Genomic DNA, 15892 nt, shown 5'->3' with positions numbered 1-15892 from the left:
GACCCGCAATGGGGAGCAGATACTGTACTCACAACCAGAGGGAGTGGGGAGGCTGATCAGGGATGTCACACGCCAGACATTCTGAATAGGTACTGTACCAAAGACGGATGCGATTTTTATCAGGAGAAGAACTCGGTAGATATCAGCACTGCCGAAAACTCTTTGATTATTAAGTAGAGGAAGCAGAGGAAGTAATGGCCAAATAAAACGCCCACCCAAAAAAAACAGGTGTTGCTACTTCTACAAGAGCATAACTTACCAAAACTCAAAATTTAGAACAAAAGAGTCGTGGGTGGTCATCTGGTCACCGTCGTCTGATTGTGCGGAAGCTCCGTGGAGAGCTGTTTGACCCCCTTCCTTTCTTGGTGTCTTCCCTGCTTCTCCCGAGCCATGTCCTTGCAGCAAACCTTGACCGGTGCCGGTGCTTGGGATTCTTGGGCCCAAAGAGGTTCCATTGCTTCCGTTTTCAGGCGGTGACGCAACGTGAGGCCTGACCCCAGGCTGAGACGGTACTGTACCTCGCCGGACATCTGCCACGCCATGCCAGCTACTCGCAACAACACGCAAAGGGAGCAATGCCAATCCGGGTATCAAGCCCGGACGGAGAGCATGTTGGCGATACTGCGTATTTTCAAAGAGATATTCTTTCCTCTTCCTGATAGAGAGCCCGAAATCACGGTACGCCAGGTGCCTTATCGGATACTTATCGCTAAAACGGTGCATCACTTCTCTGGCCGGCATTGGCCCCCGCACTTCTTGTGCGACAACAGGCCCCACCAAACCACAGTCGTCCCATCCTGACCGAATGACACATGTGGTTCCCGTGCCGTCTTTTGTTTTGGAGCATTTTCTATGTCCCATCAATGCATCATAGCCGAGAAAGTGTTGTTGGCAATGCTGACATCCAGTCGCTTTGATCGGTTAGCTAAAATCTTTGATCGGTTTTCGCTGGTTGAAGTCAGGCCCCGAACTAGATTTGCACTGCGCTTCCTGATCAGACCCACTCTCTGCGCTCCATTCTCACTGAAAGGGATGTTTCAACCTGAATTCCCCCTTCAAGTCATTCCGAAAAGGCAGTGCCTAGGTGATGCTATGATGCCAGCCAACACAAGCTCCGAAGGGCTCTAGACCCAACAACGTGTTCCACAATGTATCCAGCAAGATCCGCAGTGACGTCGATATCAGCTGACCGGAGGTTCGTGGCTCGTGGCTCGTGGCTTGTGGACTAGGAAGAACGGGATATCAACTCGCCTGCCCGGCTCAGGGGCGAACCAGCTCTGCGGTAACCCTCCGCGAACAAAAAGGGTAGTCGAGGGAAGCGACGTACAGTACATTACACGTAAAATGCAGGGTCCACCAGATCTCCCATAAGTCTCCCAAAACCCAGATACTCTTGGATGAATTATAATTATAGACCATGGTTATTTTGACCAGTTTGCAGCGACCGGGAAATGCGGCCAGCTACGCGCAGCAGATGCTGCTGGACTCGGGGGGTGCTCATCAGGAACGGCGACAGACCCTGCATACTGCAGCAAATCCCCCGCCCTGCAAGAACAGCTGTGAAGATTGACGGCATCATGATTCAGCGGGGCTCGACATGCAGTTATGCGGGATAGATATCTCGTTATGTCAGTACGGGAAAGTATTGAAGGCGGGGAGAATGGCCTGTGCCGCGGAAGCTACATGTAAACGAAGATTTTAATTGAGAGGCGATTGAGGCTTCCACGCTGCTGATGACCCCACCTAGCCTCGGGCCCCTAGTCTTCCTTTCGCGTCATTCCTCACAATTCCATCTGTCGAGTGGGGCAGCTGCAGAGCGTTCGTCCTTTTCCGACCGACGTCATTCCGCAAACTTGTCGTCATTGGGAAGCACGAATGTCTTAGGGGCACACGCATGGCTTCGTAGACATGATGCCAAGCTGCGGCTGGCAAATTCAATTTGCTTGAAAAAAAAAAAAAAAAAAAAAAGAATTCGATGTGCCGTCTCGATTGCTTTCTTTTTTCACCCTTCCCAGAATCGTGGAGCCTAGGGCATGGAGCATCCTCTCAAGAGTCAGGGTCCTAGGGAAATGCGGGTGCTGCGTGCCGGGCATCGAATGGGATTGCTAGACGCCAACTTATGGGCGGTGGGGTGCAGGACAGGGACCTCTCTCATTCTATTTTCCTTGCCAGTTTACAGGGTCCAGCAGGCCGGATATCGGCACCGTCCTTGGCAGCTCCCCCGGCATGCAAAACGACGGCTCATACACGCAACAACCACCTATCTTTTTGATGTCTTCTGCAGCGTCGACCCGTGACAAAGTCTATGCTCCCGTCCTGTCCCTCCCTCACCTCTGCTCTTTCCATGCGCGCCTGCGCCTGCGCCGAAATGGTACAGTAACAGGAACTGAACGGCGAAACGGAGAGTCCCACCGTTACAGCCGACCCGTCGGGTTTCCGCTTCCACGCTGGCCCAATTGCGGGGTCTCTTAATAGGCTGCAAATTGCCCCATTACCGGTCCGGTCAGGACCAATTATCGGAGCCGGACAACGCTCCCCGAGAACTCCAACACTCTGCTAGGAATGACAACCTGGTTATGACTTCCTCCGAACGCTCAAAAGATCTGTACGGTGCTGGCCCGCTTCCGTTCTGACCACCGGAAACAGGAGTGTCCAGTTTCCGCACCACCGATCGCACCGCGCAGGTAACATTCTTGGTGCTTAGCCACCTGCTGTTCTCTCTTGGAAGAATCCCATATTGCATCTGTCCGACTTCTACCAACAAACGGGCCCACCCCCTTTCGCCTCTGGTCCGTCGCGGACTGCAGGGACCCGGCGGGCTGCGGACGTGCCTCCCTCCTAAGCCTGGTATCCCTGGCAACTTCAGGATATCAACTCTTCGAACATACAGAGGTTCCTGCCTGTCTATCATTGGGGTGTAGTGAACGGACAGCAGCGCGAAGAAATTCGAACGACCTGCCGTAACCTTCCCACATTACGGGCACCAATACTAGGACGATAATCGATATTGCGGCGAGATCTCCAATTCGGGCAGAGTCGACAAATGGTCCCGGCTCCAATGTTGGCTTCACGACAGAAAAAGAACCCGCCGGCCATCTGTCCATCTTCACACAAACATCATCATATGGGACATTGGCCTTCACCCAACTAAACTCCCGTCGTGGGACCGACCTACCTACCGTTCCACCGTTTCTGTTTCTGCCCAACAAGGCACTGTGCCTCCATACCTTATCAATCCTGGGCGAACCGGTGAGAAAGGAATGAGAGGCATACGCCCCAAATCTGCGCAGCCTCCGACATGCATACGAACTTGCATAGTGACACTTGACCAAGCTCTCAAAAACTTGTTTTTGAACGAGCAGCCACCAGTCATTTCACCCCATTTTCTCTCCACCGCCGGGCCCAGACCCAGACCCCGGAGCCTATCACGAACCTACCTTCCGAGAACAACACCGCACGGCGACAAGGCTTCACGCTTTGCCTAATGCCTAATTGTGTGACAACGCATGATACCGTGTCCGAGTTCTATTATTATTGCTATTGCTCGACGTTTCATTCCCCAGTAGCAGCAGCAAGAGCAGCGGAAGCCGCGGAAACAGCGGGCTGCAAGAGGGTGGAAAGAAAATCAAGCAGAATATTGCCTCGACGGAAACGGGGGAACATGATGTTTGGACCCGTCCCATCCGGCCCAGCGTAGAAAATCATGTCTAATGTGATGTTCTGGAGTGTGGTTCTCCCGTTGAAACCAAAACGACTTGGATTATCCCGATCCAGATATATTCTGACGGGATTGGATTGTTAAAACACAAAACTATTAGAACCGACAGACAAGCTCTGAACTGAACTGTCTCGGTGGGTATTCGTAGAATATCTGAATTTTTAACCCCCCACGCGCAGGCGGTGGGCGCGAGAAATGCATTCGCCCGTGGAATGGCAGCTCGCCCAGGGGATTTCTGGGGTATCAGCCCCCCTCCTCAAAATCAGGCCAAGAATAGCGGCTGCGGTAAGGCGGCGGTGCGTAAAACATTGCTCCGGGGAGGGGGGCAAAAGAGGGAGGGAGAGCGCATCTCAGAGAAGGACCTTAGATGCCACGGTTAAAAGCCAAGCCGCATCGTGCCATCCCCCCTCGTCAGCCTTGGGCGGCGGGATGCGCGCCGTCTCCGCGGCGGCCGTGACCCCCTGGAGCTGCTGGAGTCTCCGCAGGCTCGACGACCCCCCGTCTCGGGCGGCTCCGGGCCCGGCCCCACCATCATCGCCATCCGTAGCCTCGGCCTCGGTTGCCTCCCCCTCCTCCCTCTCCTCCCCGTCGGATTCGTCCTCCTCCTCTTCATCCTCCTCAACCGCAAATAAGCTCACCCCGAACACGCTCCCGAACCAGGACCCCACCCCCCCAGCAGCGCTCCCGCGCTTGACGAGCCGTCTGACGTAGGCTTCGTCGTCCACGGTGATGGCGTCGAGCTGCTCCTCGACCGCCTCGAGCTTCTCGTCGAGGTTGACAAAGTCCGGGCCCGGGATGGCCGAGGGGTCGTCCTCTGCCGTCGTCGGCGTGCTGGCCGTGTTGGTGAAGTAGTCTTCGCCCACCACGGCCACGCCGCCAGATCTCCGCTCTCCGGGCGTCATGGCCCGGCTGTGGGAGCGACTGCCGAAGCGGCTGTGCGAGGGGCTGTGGGTGTGGGTGTAGCCGTAGTTGTTGTAGCCGTGCTGATGGTGCTGATGGTGGTGGTGGTGGTGGTGGTGGTGGTGGTGGTGGTTGTGGGGGTCGTCTAGTGATGATAACAACACGGCACTGCCGCGCCGACTGGCAGCTGCCGATGCCGCCCACGGCCGCTCCTCCGGCTCCTCCTTCGCCGGGTTGTCGATGTCGTCATCGTCTTCGGCATCGGCATGCATGCCCGCCAGACTGGTCGAGCTCGCGCGCGAGACGAGCCAGGCTTGGCCTTTGGACTCGCGGGTTTCGGTCGAGATGAGGGCGCCGGCGCGGAGAAGCCAGTCGGAATCGTTAGTTGGGTACTCTCTGTTGCCTCCGTTGCGGCGGGAGATGGTCGGGGAGCCCCCCTGCGAGTGGGCCCCGGCTTGCCTCCTGCGGCCGGAGCCAATCAGGTGCGTGGTGGACTTGCTTTTGGGAAGGACGTCCCGTGAGGCCGGGGCCGAGGTGCCCCGTGCCCGTGGCCGGGAGGTGGAGCGGCGAGCGGCACTCCCCCCGGGGGAGCGGGAGAGCAGGCGGGGTGTCGTCGGGGCGGATTTGCCCTGGAGGTAAGAGGTCGTGTGGGCCGGGGCGGACAGAGGGTTGACGTCGTAGTCATCCTGATCGTGGATGGGGAACCTGGAGGTCAGCGGTGCGAGACTGAGGTGGTTGAGCTTTGTTGACGAGCGGTTCTTCCGCCGTGCGGCGTGTGAGTGCTGATTGTAGGCTACGTCCATCTTGGTGGGCCAGTTCAGAAGTCCTCGGGGCGCCAATGGGTTGACTTGTGCGAGAAGAAGCTGGCAAGGTGACGTCTATGACTGGATGTCGTGATGGGCAGCAATTAAGTAGTTGCGGTGACAGTGCGTGGTGCGATTGGGAAGCCTGGGCAGGAGAAACTTCTTGTGGCACCTGCGAGCTGCAGGTTTGCTTCACCCTTGCAGGGCCTGGCACGCGTCTCTCGACTGTCAAGCGTTCTGATTTGCCGCAGATTCCAATCGGCAAGGTGCAAGGATCATGCCACCGCCACTGAGCGTGGGCTTCCGAGCGCGGACAAGCACCATGTAATCGGGACTTTCCCCGGGTGGGCTTCCCGGCGCTGTGGGATGGCATTTCCGCTCCGGGCCACGGCTATTGCTTGTACCCAGATACCTCCAGCCACAAAGGGTCACCGTGCGCTCGAGTGCACGGGCGATGGGAACCTCAAAAGTTTGGACCTCGAACTGGGGCATCATTATCGACGCAATCGAGCAGAATCTCGTCTGTTTCGAAGGGGGGGTGCGCCAGGGCGAGGCTTACGATTCTATCTACGTACTCGTTTACCTATGTAGTAAAAGCTGTTCTCGGCTCACGTAGGTCTTTACGTTTGACTCACATCCAAGTCTCCTTTTTTTTTTTTTTTTTTTTTTTTTTCCTCTCTCCCTCTCTTCTCCTCTTTCGCCACTCTTGCTGCAACCAAGCATTACCCACAGCCCCGCCGACAATTCCCGAAAGAAGCAGCTATTTTTGAATGAATGATTTCACCCTGCTTCAACTAGCAGCAACTTTGGCTCATTCAGACTCGGCAAGGCTCGATTGTTCGATATGCGGAACCTACGCAACATCGGGCATGGCGTGTTCCGCGCGCCCGACTCGTCCTCAACCTCGGCATCGGCATCGGCCGTCTCGGCTGTCTGCTGGGATGTGTCGAGAGATGGGGTGATTGTCGCACGCGGCCCGACGTCCGAGGATGCATGCATCGAGCTGCTGCGGCTTGCAAAGCACACACACGATTCACCCCTGTCACACCTGTAAGGCTTGTCTGTCCTGTCTTTGCCTTTGCTATTGGGGATTGCTAGATCCTAAGCCTGGGAAAATGTAATAGAGAGTCCAGAACAATCGCCTCATGGGATGCTGTAAACCAGTCCGGGGATGGCGAGCCAGATGTCATCAGAAACCTGCACTACTTCAGCGATACGCTGACAACGTGCGTCATCTTGGCGGGCGGTGACATCGTGACCGTCACTGAAGACGAAGAGGGCATCGCTATTCCCGGTGAGGCACACATCGAGATCGTAGGCACTCTGTCGCCCTCTATTGTGGCGGCACGATGGTCTCCCGATGAGGAGCTGCTTGTCCTTGCAACCGGCGATGCCAAGGTGGTGTTCATGAGCCGGAGCTTTGACGTGATCGCAGAGGTTGGACTAAGCGTTGAGGACTTAAAGCTCTCCAAGCACGTCTCTGTCGGATGGGGCAAGAAGGAGACGCAATTCCAGGGGAGGGGTGCCAAGGCCAAGGCCCTGCGGGATCCGACCATCCCTGAGAAGGTGGACGAAGGCACCTTGAGCCCGAGTGATGATAGGCGCTGTAGCATCAGCTGGAGAGGGGATGGCGCCTACGTTGCTGTCAATTTCCTCCAGGAGGATGTGCGTCGCGTCATCCGTGTCTACAACCGCGACGGTGAGTTGGACAGTGTTAGTGAGCCGGTCGATGGGCTCGAGGGTAGTTTGAGCTGGCGCCCCGAAGGCAACCTAATAGCTGGGATCCAGCGCCTTGCCGATCGTGTGGATGTGGCTTTCTTTGAGAGGAATGGCCTGCGTCATGGGCAATTCAGTCTGCGGGCACCTGCTGATGCTCCGGATGCCATGGAAGACGTGGCACTGGAATGGAACTCGGACTCGACCGTCCTTGCCGTCGTTCTGAAAGACCGAGCCCAGTTGTGGACGATGGGGAACTATCATTGGTATTTGAAGCAGGAGATCCTGTGCGGACAGGAAACCCAGAGGCCGCGGTTCTCGTGGCACGCCGAGAAACCGCTCCTCTTCGCTGCGGCAACAACAGGTTAGTTTTGTCTCGTCCCTTTATAGGCCTTGCTCGTCTAACAAGTTCTCTAGGGAAGGTGCTCGTGAATGAGTATGCGCTTGTGGTCTCAAGAGGCTCAACAAGACCCCCGCATGACCATGGCGCCGTCGCGGTAGTCGACGGGCGGACCATCAAGTTTACCCCTTTCCGGACCGCCAACGTCCCCCCTCCAATGGCCATGTGCGAGCTTGAAGTCGAGTCTCCTGTCATTGATGTCGCCTTTGCCACAAACTGCTGTTCGATGGCCGTTTTACACCGAGTTGGTGTTAGTCTCTTTGCCCTGGAGTCCAAAGGCCCTCGTCTTTCCAGTCCGAGGCTCGCGGCCACGGCGTTGTTTGACAAGACAGGTTCTCAGCTGTACGACGAGTCCCTGCTCCAGGTCGCCTTCTCTAGCCTGAGCGAGGTCCAGGTTCTACATATGGCGGACGATCTTGAGCTGTTGCGATATGACTTCGATGCCACCGGACAGGTGTCCAATAAGTGGTTGAAGACAGACGCAGGCTCAGTTGTGACAATATCGTCACCCGACTCGGTCTTTGTCGACGGAGTTGTAGCCCAACACACTTCTGGGAGGCTTAGCGCCGTATCTGCCGGAGAGCACTCACCTCTCCCAGCACAGTTCCCTAATTTCCTGCCGTGGGCCAATTTTATCACATACGAGGAGGAATTTCTCGCATTTGGATTATCAAGGAACGGCCACCTGTACGCAAACTCACGACAGCTTGCCAAGAATTGCACGTCGTTCATTGTCACGGACAACCACCTTGTCTTCACAACGAGCAACCATTTTGTCAAATTCGTCCATCTTGCTGCTGAAGAAGGTAAGTATCGGTGCCTTAGAGTAATGGGTTGCTGGACGAGTTCTAACCGCCACAGACCTCGATGTCCCGCCAGATGACCCGGAGAGGGATGAACGGTGCCGAAGCATCGAGCGGGGCGGGAGACTCGTTACGGCCATGCCTACCAAGATGAGCTTGGTCCTACAAATGCCGCGTGGTAATCTTGAGACCATCTATCCACGCGCTATGGTTCTGGCCGGCATTAGAAAGCTCGTCGAGCAGAAAGACTACGGTTCTGCGTTCTCGACATGCCGGACCCATCGCGTAGATATGAACATCCTCTTCGACCATCGCCCTGAGCAATTCTTAGAGAATGTCGGCCTTTTCCTCGACCAAGTCAGAGATGCAGCTAACATTGACCTTTTCCTGTCAACATTAAAGTACGTGTTGTCCGTCAAGTACGTGAATTCCGGAGGGCGCCATGCTGACCTTCGCCCAGGGACGAGGATGTCACTCAGACAATGTACAGAGACACCAAGTCCACTCCGACGCAGGAATCTTCAGATCCCAAGGCCGCGGCCAAGCCGGGCAAAGTCAACACCATCTGCGACGCTGTTTTGCAGAGGCTCCGGACGCAGAAGAAAGCCAATCTCCAGAATATTATCACAGCTCATGTTTGCAAGAATCCACCGGCACTTGACGACGGCCTGCTCGTTGTCGCCGAGCTCATGCAGGAGGATGAGACGCTGGCGGAGCGTGCGGTCGAGCACATCTGCTTCCTGGCTGATGTCAACAAGCTGTTCGATCATGCGCTTGGCTTATACAACCTCGATCTCACCCTTCTTGTTGCCCAGCAATCCCAGCGAGATCCACGTGAATATCTACCATTCATCCAGGAGCTTCACCGAATGCCAACGCTGAAGCGGCAACACATAATCGACGGCAAGCTTGAGCACTGGGAAAAGGCCCTCGACCACTTAAAGGCACTCAATAACTTTGACGACGTCAGGAACTACGTCGTCAAACATAAACTCTACCAACACGCTCTAGCAATCTACCGCCATGAGGAGCAGCACCACCGAGCCATCACTGACCTCTTCGCCGCCCATCTCAAATCCATCTCGCGCTTCAAAGAGGCCGGCCTCGCCTATGAATCCCTCGGCAACTTTTCCGACGCCACAGACTGCTATCTCAAAGCCGGCGCCTCCTGCTGGCGCGAGTGCCTCTACGTCGCGCAACAACAGTCCCCGCCCCTCACCACCGACAAGCTTTCAGAAATCGCCACCTCGCTCGCCGACGCCCTCCGCGAGGCAAAGGACTACGCCTCGGCGGCGACAATCCACCTCGACTACCTGTCGTCAGTCGACGCCGCCGCCCAGCACCTCTGCAAAGGCTACCTCTTCGCCGACGCCCTCCGCCTCGTCGCCCTCCACAACCGGCGGGACCTCCTCGAGAGCGCCGTCGACGCGGGCTTGGCGGAGGCCTTCTCGTCCAGCACCGAGTTCCTCGCCGACTGCAGGGAGCAGCTCAAAGCCCAGGTCCCGCGCATCCTCGAGCTGCGCCGCCGCGCCCGCGAGGACCCGCTCGCCTTCTACGAGGGCGAGAACCCCTTTGGCAGCCGCACCAGCGGCGGCGGCGGCGGCGGCGGCGGCGAGATTCCCGACGACGTGTCCGTCGCCGCCAGCTCCAGGCTGAGCACCAGCGCGAGCTTGTTCACCCGCTACACGGGTAAAGGCGCCGGGAGCGTCGGCACCGTCGGGAGCAACGTCTCGCGCGCGACGAGCAAGAACCGGCGGAGGGAGGAGAAGAAGCGCGCGCGCGGGCGGAAGGGCACGGTCTATGAGGAGGAGTACCTCGTGAACAGCGTGCGGCGGTTGGTGGAGCGGGTGGAGGGGACCAAGGCCGAGGTGGAGCGGCTTGTTTTCGGGTTGACGAGGAGGGGCATGGCGGAGCGGGCGAGGACGATTGAGGATTTGATGGCTAGGGTCGTCGAGGCGTGTCAGGCGGCTGTCGGGGAGGTGTGGCCTGCCCAGGAGGAAGGGGCTGTCCCGGGCGAGGGTGATGGGGATGTTGATCCGGCTGCGGTGGGGTATAGGCCTTGTGGGGGAGACGGGGTGTTGTTTGATAGTTTGGAAGCGATGAGGGCGAGGCAGGTGCCGCCTGTTGTTGGGGGATTTGAGAGGTTGAGTTTGCTCGGGAAGAGGTGAGGGGGGACGTTGGAATCTTAAAAAGGGGCTGTTTGCGAGTGTGTGCATTGAGTTCTCGGGGTAAAAAAAAGGTGTTTGCCATTTACCAGGTAAGAAAAAAAAAAAAAAGAGCTAATTGTCTACGCTTCTACGCGGAATGGTGCCTGGCCGTCTTTCCAGCTTTCACCACGCGCCCTCGGAGCCTCGCTAGCCCTTGGGTAAGAACACCTTTCTCGGCTCAACTGAAGGTGTAGCTAGAATTGGGGCTGGCTCCGTGCTGGACATACGTGGAGCAAGACTCCAACGTGAGTCGTTGCAAATAGATTGCAAACAAATACGGCATCATCACTTCACTTTGCAAGCAATCGCATAATTGTCGATGTTTACATCTACGATGCCACCAGCAGCAGCAGCTGCTGCTGCTGCGACCTGAGGTCCTCAGCTTCTCATGCCTTTCCTCAGAAGCTTTCATTTCTCTGCGAGTGTCCGTGGTAGATAAGAGGGTGGATGGATGGTTTGCAGGATAAGGGAGGGTGGTTGGTGAAAGTATTGAACTGACGGATTGGTGCGTTAAGAGTACCTTAGATAGGACATGAGCCAAGTGTGTGTTACAGCAGACGGGGCTGTTGGGTAAACTGTAGCAGGTACTGTACCGCGGGGGAGGAACGCATCCTCCGTCACAATCCGTCCTTGATAGGGTGTGTTGTCGTGATGGCTTGTAGTGCATTGCCCTGGAGAACTCCGAGCCACTTCAACGTAGAGCATCAAGTCATACTCGGGAAGAATGTGGTGAACTTTGACTAGGGGCTTGCTATTAGCTACTATCATCTTGTCTGTTCTAGCTTCCTAGCAACTACCCCTATCCCGAAAGCAGACACTCCCCCCCCCTTGCCAAAAGTACCAGCGTGTACCGGACAGTTTACGGATCCTGACACGCCCTTACTCGCCCCTAGCCATCCTTCCCAGCATAGACGGAAGCATCAGCACATCCTCAACCGGCGCGTGCTGAATGAGCCGCACCCGACCACCCTCACTCGCGTAACGGACACGGCCTTGTAACATCTGCGCCGTACCGCTCAGGTCCACCCCCGTCTCGGCGTTGCCGTCCACAGTAAAGGCAATCGCGCCGCCCGGATGCTGAGGGCCCTCGAATGAGAACCTGGCCACGATGGCATAGAGCTCTGGAGCTGAGGGCAACACAAACGCAAAGCCCAGGGTGCCGTCACTGACGTGGGGCTTGATGAAATCGCTGATCTCATTTTGCTGCGGGTTCCACTCGTCGGAGGCGTCCGCGGGGGGCAGGAAGCAGACGCAGAGGTATTTGTACTTGGCTGCGAGGCTGTCGAGCTCCGCGACGGTGTCGATGGTGGGCTGGTTGGCGAACGACATTGTTTCGGTTGGTTTGGAGGTTAAATCGATGGGTTCAATGTGAAAGCAAGAAGGCGTCTTGGTTACTTGATGCTTGTGCGGGTTTCCTGAGAGCTGGTGTTGTCGACTTGGAGAGAAAGGAAGAGGGAAACGGAGAAGAGACAGGACATATTTATACTTGAAACTGCATGCCCGACGAAGCTGAGCGGGCTTCCTCTGGAAGCAACAAGCAGAGCAATATGACGACATGGAACGAAGCCATCATCTGAAAAGAGCTGTTGTGATTCAGTGTCTACATCACCGCGGCACCTCCTCACGCATCAGTACCCAACAGTCCTCATTCAGAGGTGAATGTCCGGCTGCTCCCGGCAATCCGGTGCTCGATTAGGGTAACATGATCTGCATGATCTGCCGGGAATGCATGTTACCCACCTTCGAAACTGGGAATGGGCGCGAGGGCCGACTTGGTCGTCAAGAGACACGATCGGAATCTGCACGCCACGAACATGTTCCATTGGCTCGTTTCGAGACATCGGGGCGTCACTACACATAAAAGTCTTTCTCTGCCAGCGAGAACTCCAAGACCGAGCTCGGAGAATATAAAGTTCGCAACGAAAGTAAAGTGATTATCTGACTAAGCGCTGCGATGACAACCTTGTTCCAGCAGGTCAGGTTCGCCACCACGCAGGTAGAGATCGCCTTCGTTCCCTGGGCGGTTAGGGCGGCTAGGGCGGAACATCGCCATGCAACCGGATACCTCTTCCATTTACAAGATCTACATGTACTAGATGCTTACGGCCAACTATCCACGAACCAGACATCATTGGATTTACGGCCAAGGCATTTTGTTTTCGCCCAGAGCCCGGACTTCGACTCCATTTGTTCGTCCCCGAAGTGCACATTGGGGCTCCCATACGCACATTCGACTCTACTCGGACAGAGCCAGAGCTGGTATAGTATAAGCTAACTGTGAAAGTCACACCAGCCTCCAACGCCCGGCTAGCTACCCGCTTCCACAAGCAGAGAACCAACCACCAAACCACACAAACCACCAACGCTATTCCGTATACCTCCGCCTAAACCCACCAAACTACTACTCACAATCCAAGCCACCTCATCCGCAGCATCAACACATCTGCACATGATTCATTCATCCATCAATGAAAATCCGCATCCACCCGTCCGTACCTGACCCCATCCACCTTGAGCTCAAACCCCAACCCCGCACTGTCCACAATCATCTCGAGGGTAAAATCAAGGTTATCAAACTCGACCCCCCTCGTCGTCGTAAGGCGTGTAAATAAACTGCGCGGGACGGCGCTGAGATCCGTCTTTAGAGTACACACATGGATCAGATCGCGCGTGTACGCTTTGGGCGGGTCGTCCGCCTCACAGGCGATGAGATCATCAGTAACGATGAGGGACTGGCCAGGGTGGAAGTTGCGCGTGTAGTGGAAGGCAATGGGTTCGAGGGGGGATATCGCTTCGCCCTATTTGGGGATGACGAGTGAGTTGTCTTCCGTCAACCGAGGAAATAAATGAAGGGCGGACTGACCTTGGCAATGTGCCACTGCATGCGATCCGACACCATCCAGCGCTCCCACAAAGGCGACCAGTACCGCTCGCTAACCGAGTGCTTCTCCTCGTCGTAGACGGTCGCGTACGACGTGCCGTAGTGCATCCGGGCTTTCCGCGATATCACCATATTGCCCTCGAGACCGCGAAGGACTGCCCCACGTACGACGGCCGTCCACGCGTAGACGGGCTGCATGACCTCGATGGACGGTCTGACGTCAATGTTTGAGTGGGTTGGCCTCTCGGTGTAGGGGGGCGGGGCAGCGCTGGTAAAGTGGCTTTTTAGCCTGCGATAGAGGTAATCACTCTGCCCGAAGCCGCCGACGAGGATTATGCCCGAGACGCTGCCGCCCTTGGCGCGGAGAGTGTCCACTTGCCCCTGGACGAGGTCGCAGACCTCCTTGACTACAGGCTCAAAGATGTCCTTGATCTGTTCCGCCGTCATGACGAGGAATCCCGAGTCGAGGCCGGCGTCCTCATCGTCTGGGAGACCAGGGAATCTGCAAGAGAGTCAGTAAAATAACTGATAGCATCTCGAAAGGGTATTCACGAACGGGATGTTCACTTCCTGATGCTCGTCCTCGTTGAAGTTGCGCTTGACAAACTCCTCGAAATACCGGAGGCCCATCTGCCATGTTTTACCCTTCTTCGTCTTCATCTCATCGAACCGGCTCTGGCCTAGCCGGGTCTTTACGTGCTCCTCGAACCTGTAGTTAAGGAACGCGCTCCCGCAGAGACCCCCGGTCCCAACGGCCGATTCCTCCACACGAATGGGTTTTAATGACACAATTTTATAAGCAATCAAGCTGTTGCATGCGGTTAGCGTATCGACCCTCCTGTCTAGAGAATCTCAAGGCATCGAACTCACTCGACTGTGCCGCCGCCTCCATCGCAGACGATAAAGTTGTCGCCAATCTTCAGATTATTGGGCTGGATGGCCTTAAGCGTGTACACGGCGGCCGCTTCGGGCTCACTAATCATTTGGATCTGTGATTGCGAGCCCATGCCTGCCCGTTCGGCAGCCTGGAGGGTTGTGTTCTTGGCGGCGTCGGACCAGACCGCAGGGCACGTCAGGACGAAGTCGACCTTGGTGGATGCCATGAAGGATTCGCCGTACCGCCGTGTGAGCGTATCCATGGTATGCTTGTATATCTGCGTGAGGTAATCGCTCACGGCGTCGACCACGGTCTTTTTGAAGCGCTTGAGCTGGGCGGCCGTCTCTAAGGGGCTGACGTAAAAGGGGAGTTTCTGCGAGCGGTCGAGAAACAACTTGATGCATCGGAGTCGCGACTCCTCGGGCTTGAACTGGAAGCCCCATTTCACAGTAGGGGCGGTGCCGGGGGCCGCACCGGCGGGCAGGTCGTAGGATATCTCAGTCGGAACCTTGTCCGAGGTGATGCCGTTTCCACCTGGCCATGTCTTGATGATTTCAATATCGTCAGGCGTCCCTGTGTAAACGGCCGCAACGCTAGGCTTGGTGTTAACAAGGCCCCGTTCAGAGTCGTGTAAGTCCAGGACAACTCACCCAGAGAACGTAGTCCCAAAGTCAACGCCGACGATAAGCCGGTCGCTGATCGGTGCCGGCGCCTTGGCCGGTTCTCTCACAGGGCCATTGATAGCCTCGGCAGCTGAAGGAGACGTTGTCTGACTGTTGGTGAAGTAGCTCCTGCTGTCTCTATTCCGTTTGCTTGGCGATGGGTGGACGGGCAACGAGATGCTCATGATGGTGACGCTTTTGATCTGCTACCCCCGGGGACACCCCAACTTCATGGCAGGAGAACGAAAATGCAGAAATAACAGAAAATACAGCCGCGTCTGGAACGAGCGGAACACGCTCGCCGGCAATGTCGTTCACCCAGATATCACACGAGGACACTGCAATTCTGCACACAACCAATAGTTCTAATAGGAAAAGAGGGCAAGAGAAAAGGAGGGGAAAGTATAGAGTAATCCAAAGAAACCCTCGGGAACCCCAGCCAGGCACTCCCAATCCACCACCCTGAACCTGACCCCTCACCAAGGAGGTGCCTTGCAATGCGGGCTGTCAACGAGATCTGGGGATGGCGCGGCGGTTGACGAGAGCTGCAGCTGCACAAGCGCCAGAACCAGAAGGGGTGGCTGCTGAACCGTGTGCTAAAAAAGAATGACGTATTGCCGTAAGAGCTACTGGATGATCTGCTGTCACGCAACCCCAGAGCTAACAACGGGGACAGTTTTGGCGGGCTGTTCAAGTCCTGACGTGCCGAATGCTGCTGCCTGTCGGTTGTGTGCGGTGGTTGTCCGTCAGACGCTCAGGGCCATCACAGCTCCGCACTCTTGGCGCTTAAGCTGCTCTGCCCGAGAAGTGGAGAAGGGGAACTATGAAAGGCACGGGCCGGGCCTCGACGTCCGGCCAGCTGACAGGGCTGTCGGACTGCCTCTGCGGGTTCAATCACGTGATGACTGAGCCTCCTTCGAGCATC

General features: G+C 56.4%; 4 protein-coding genes across 4 annotated transcripts; 1 reads left to right on the top strand and 3 right to left on the bottom strand.

The window, feature by feature from the left end:
- Positions 1-4068: 4068 nt before the first annotated feature.
- On the bottom strand, positions 4069-5421 carry MFIFM68171_03165 (uncharacterized protein; the record flags this gene model as incomplete). Its single annotated transcript, XM_071058586.1, has 1 exon — positions 4069-5421. One exon carries the CDS (start codon positions 5419-5421, stop codon positions 4069-4071), a length of 1353 nt encoding a protein of 450 aa, XP_070914687.1.
- Positions 5422-6265: 844 nt separating this feature from the next.
- Positions 6266-10508, top strand: ELP1 (Putative elongator complex protein 1; the record flags this gene model as incomplete). The annotated part of the gene is made up of 5 exons (XM_071058585.1): positions 6266-6471; positions 6546-7501; positions 7555-8343; positions 8399-8741; positions 8801-10508. 5 exons carry the CDS (start codon positions 6266-6268, stop codon positions 10506-10508), a joined length of 4002 nt encoding a protein of 1333 aa, XP_070914686.1.
- A 918-nt stretch (positions 10509-11426) lies between these two features.
- Positions 11427-11876, bottom strand: MFIFM68171_03163 (uncharacterized protein; the record flags this gene model as incomplete). Its single annotated transcript, XM_071058584.1, has 1 exon — positions 11427-11876. One exon carries the CDS (start codon positions 11874-11876, stop codon positions 11427-11429), a length of 450 nt encoding a protein of 149 aa, XP_070914685.1.
- A 1136-nt stretch (positions 11877-13012) lies between these two features.
- MFIFM68171_03162 (Heat shock 70 kDa protein 12A) lies at positions 13013-15152 on the bottom strand (the record flags this gene model as incomplete). Its single annotated transcript, XM_071058583.1, has 5 exons — positions 13013-13345; positions 13411-13930; positions 13985-14236; positions 14299-14898; positions 14956-15152. The coding sequence occupies 5 exons, from the start codon at positions 15150-15152 to the stop codon at positions 13013-13015; spliced, it is 1902 nt and encodes a 633-aa protein (XP_070914684.1).
- Between the last annotated feature and the right edge of the window lie 740 nt (positions 15153-15892).

Source organism: Madurella fahalii, assembly GCF_045866475.1.
Source record: "Madurella fahalii IFM 68171 DNA, scaffold_2, whole genome shotgun sequence".
NCBI lineage: Eukaryota > Fungi > Ascomycota > Sordariomycetes > Sordariales > Madurella > Madurella fahalii.
Note: the sequence above shows the minus strand (reverse complement) of the source record. Positions and strands in the feature narration are given on the sequence as shown.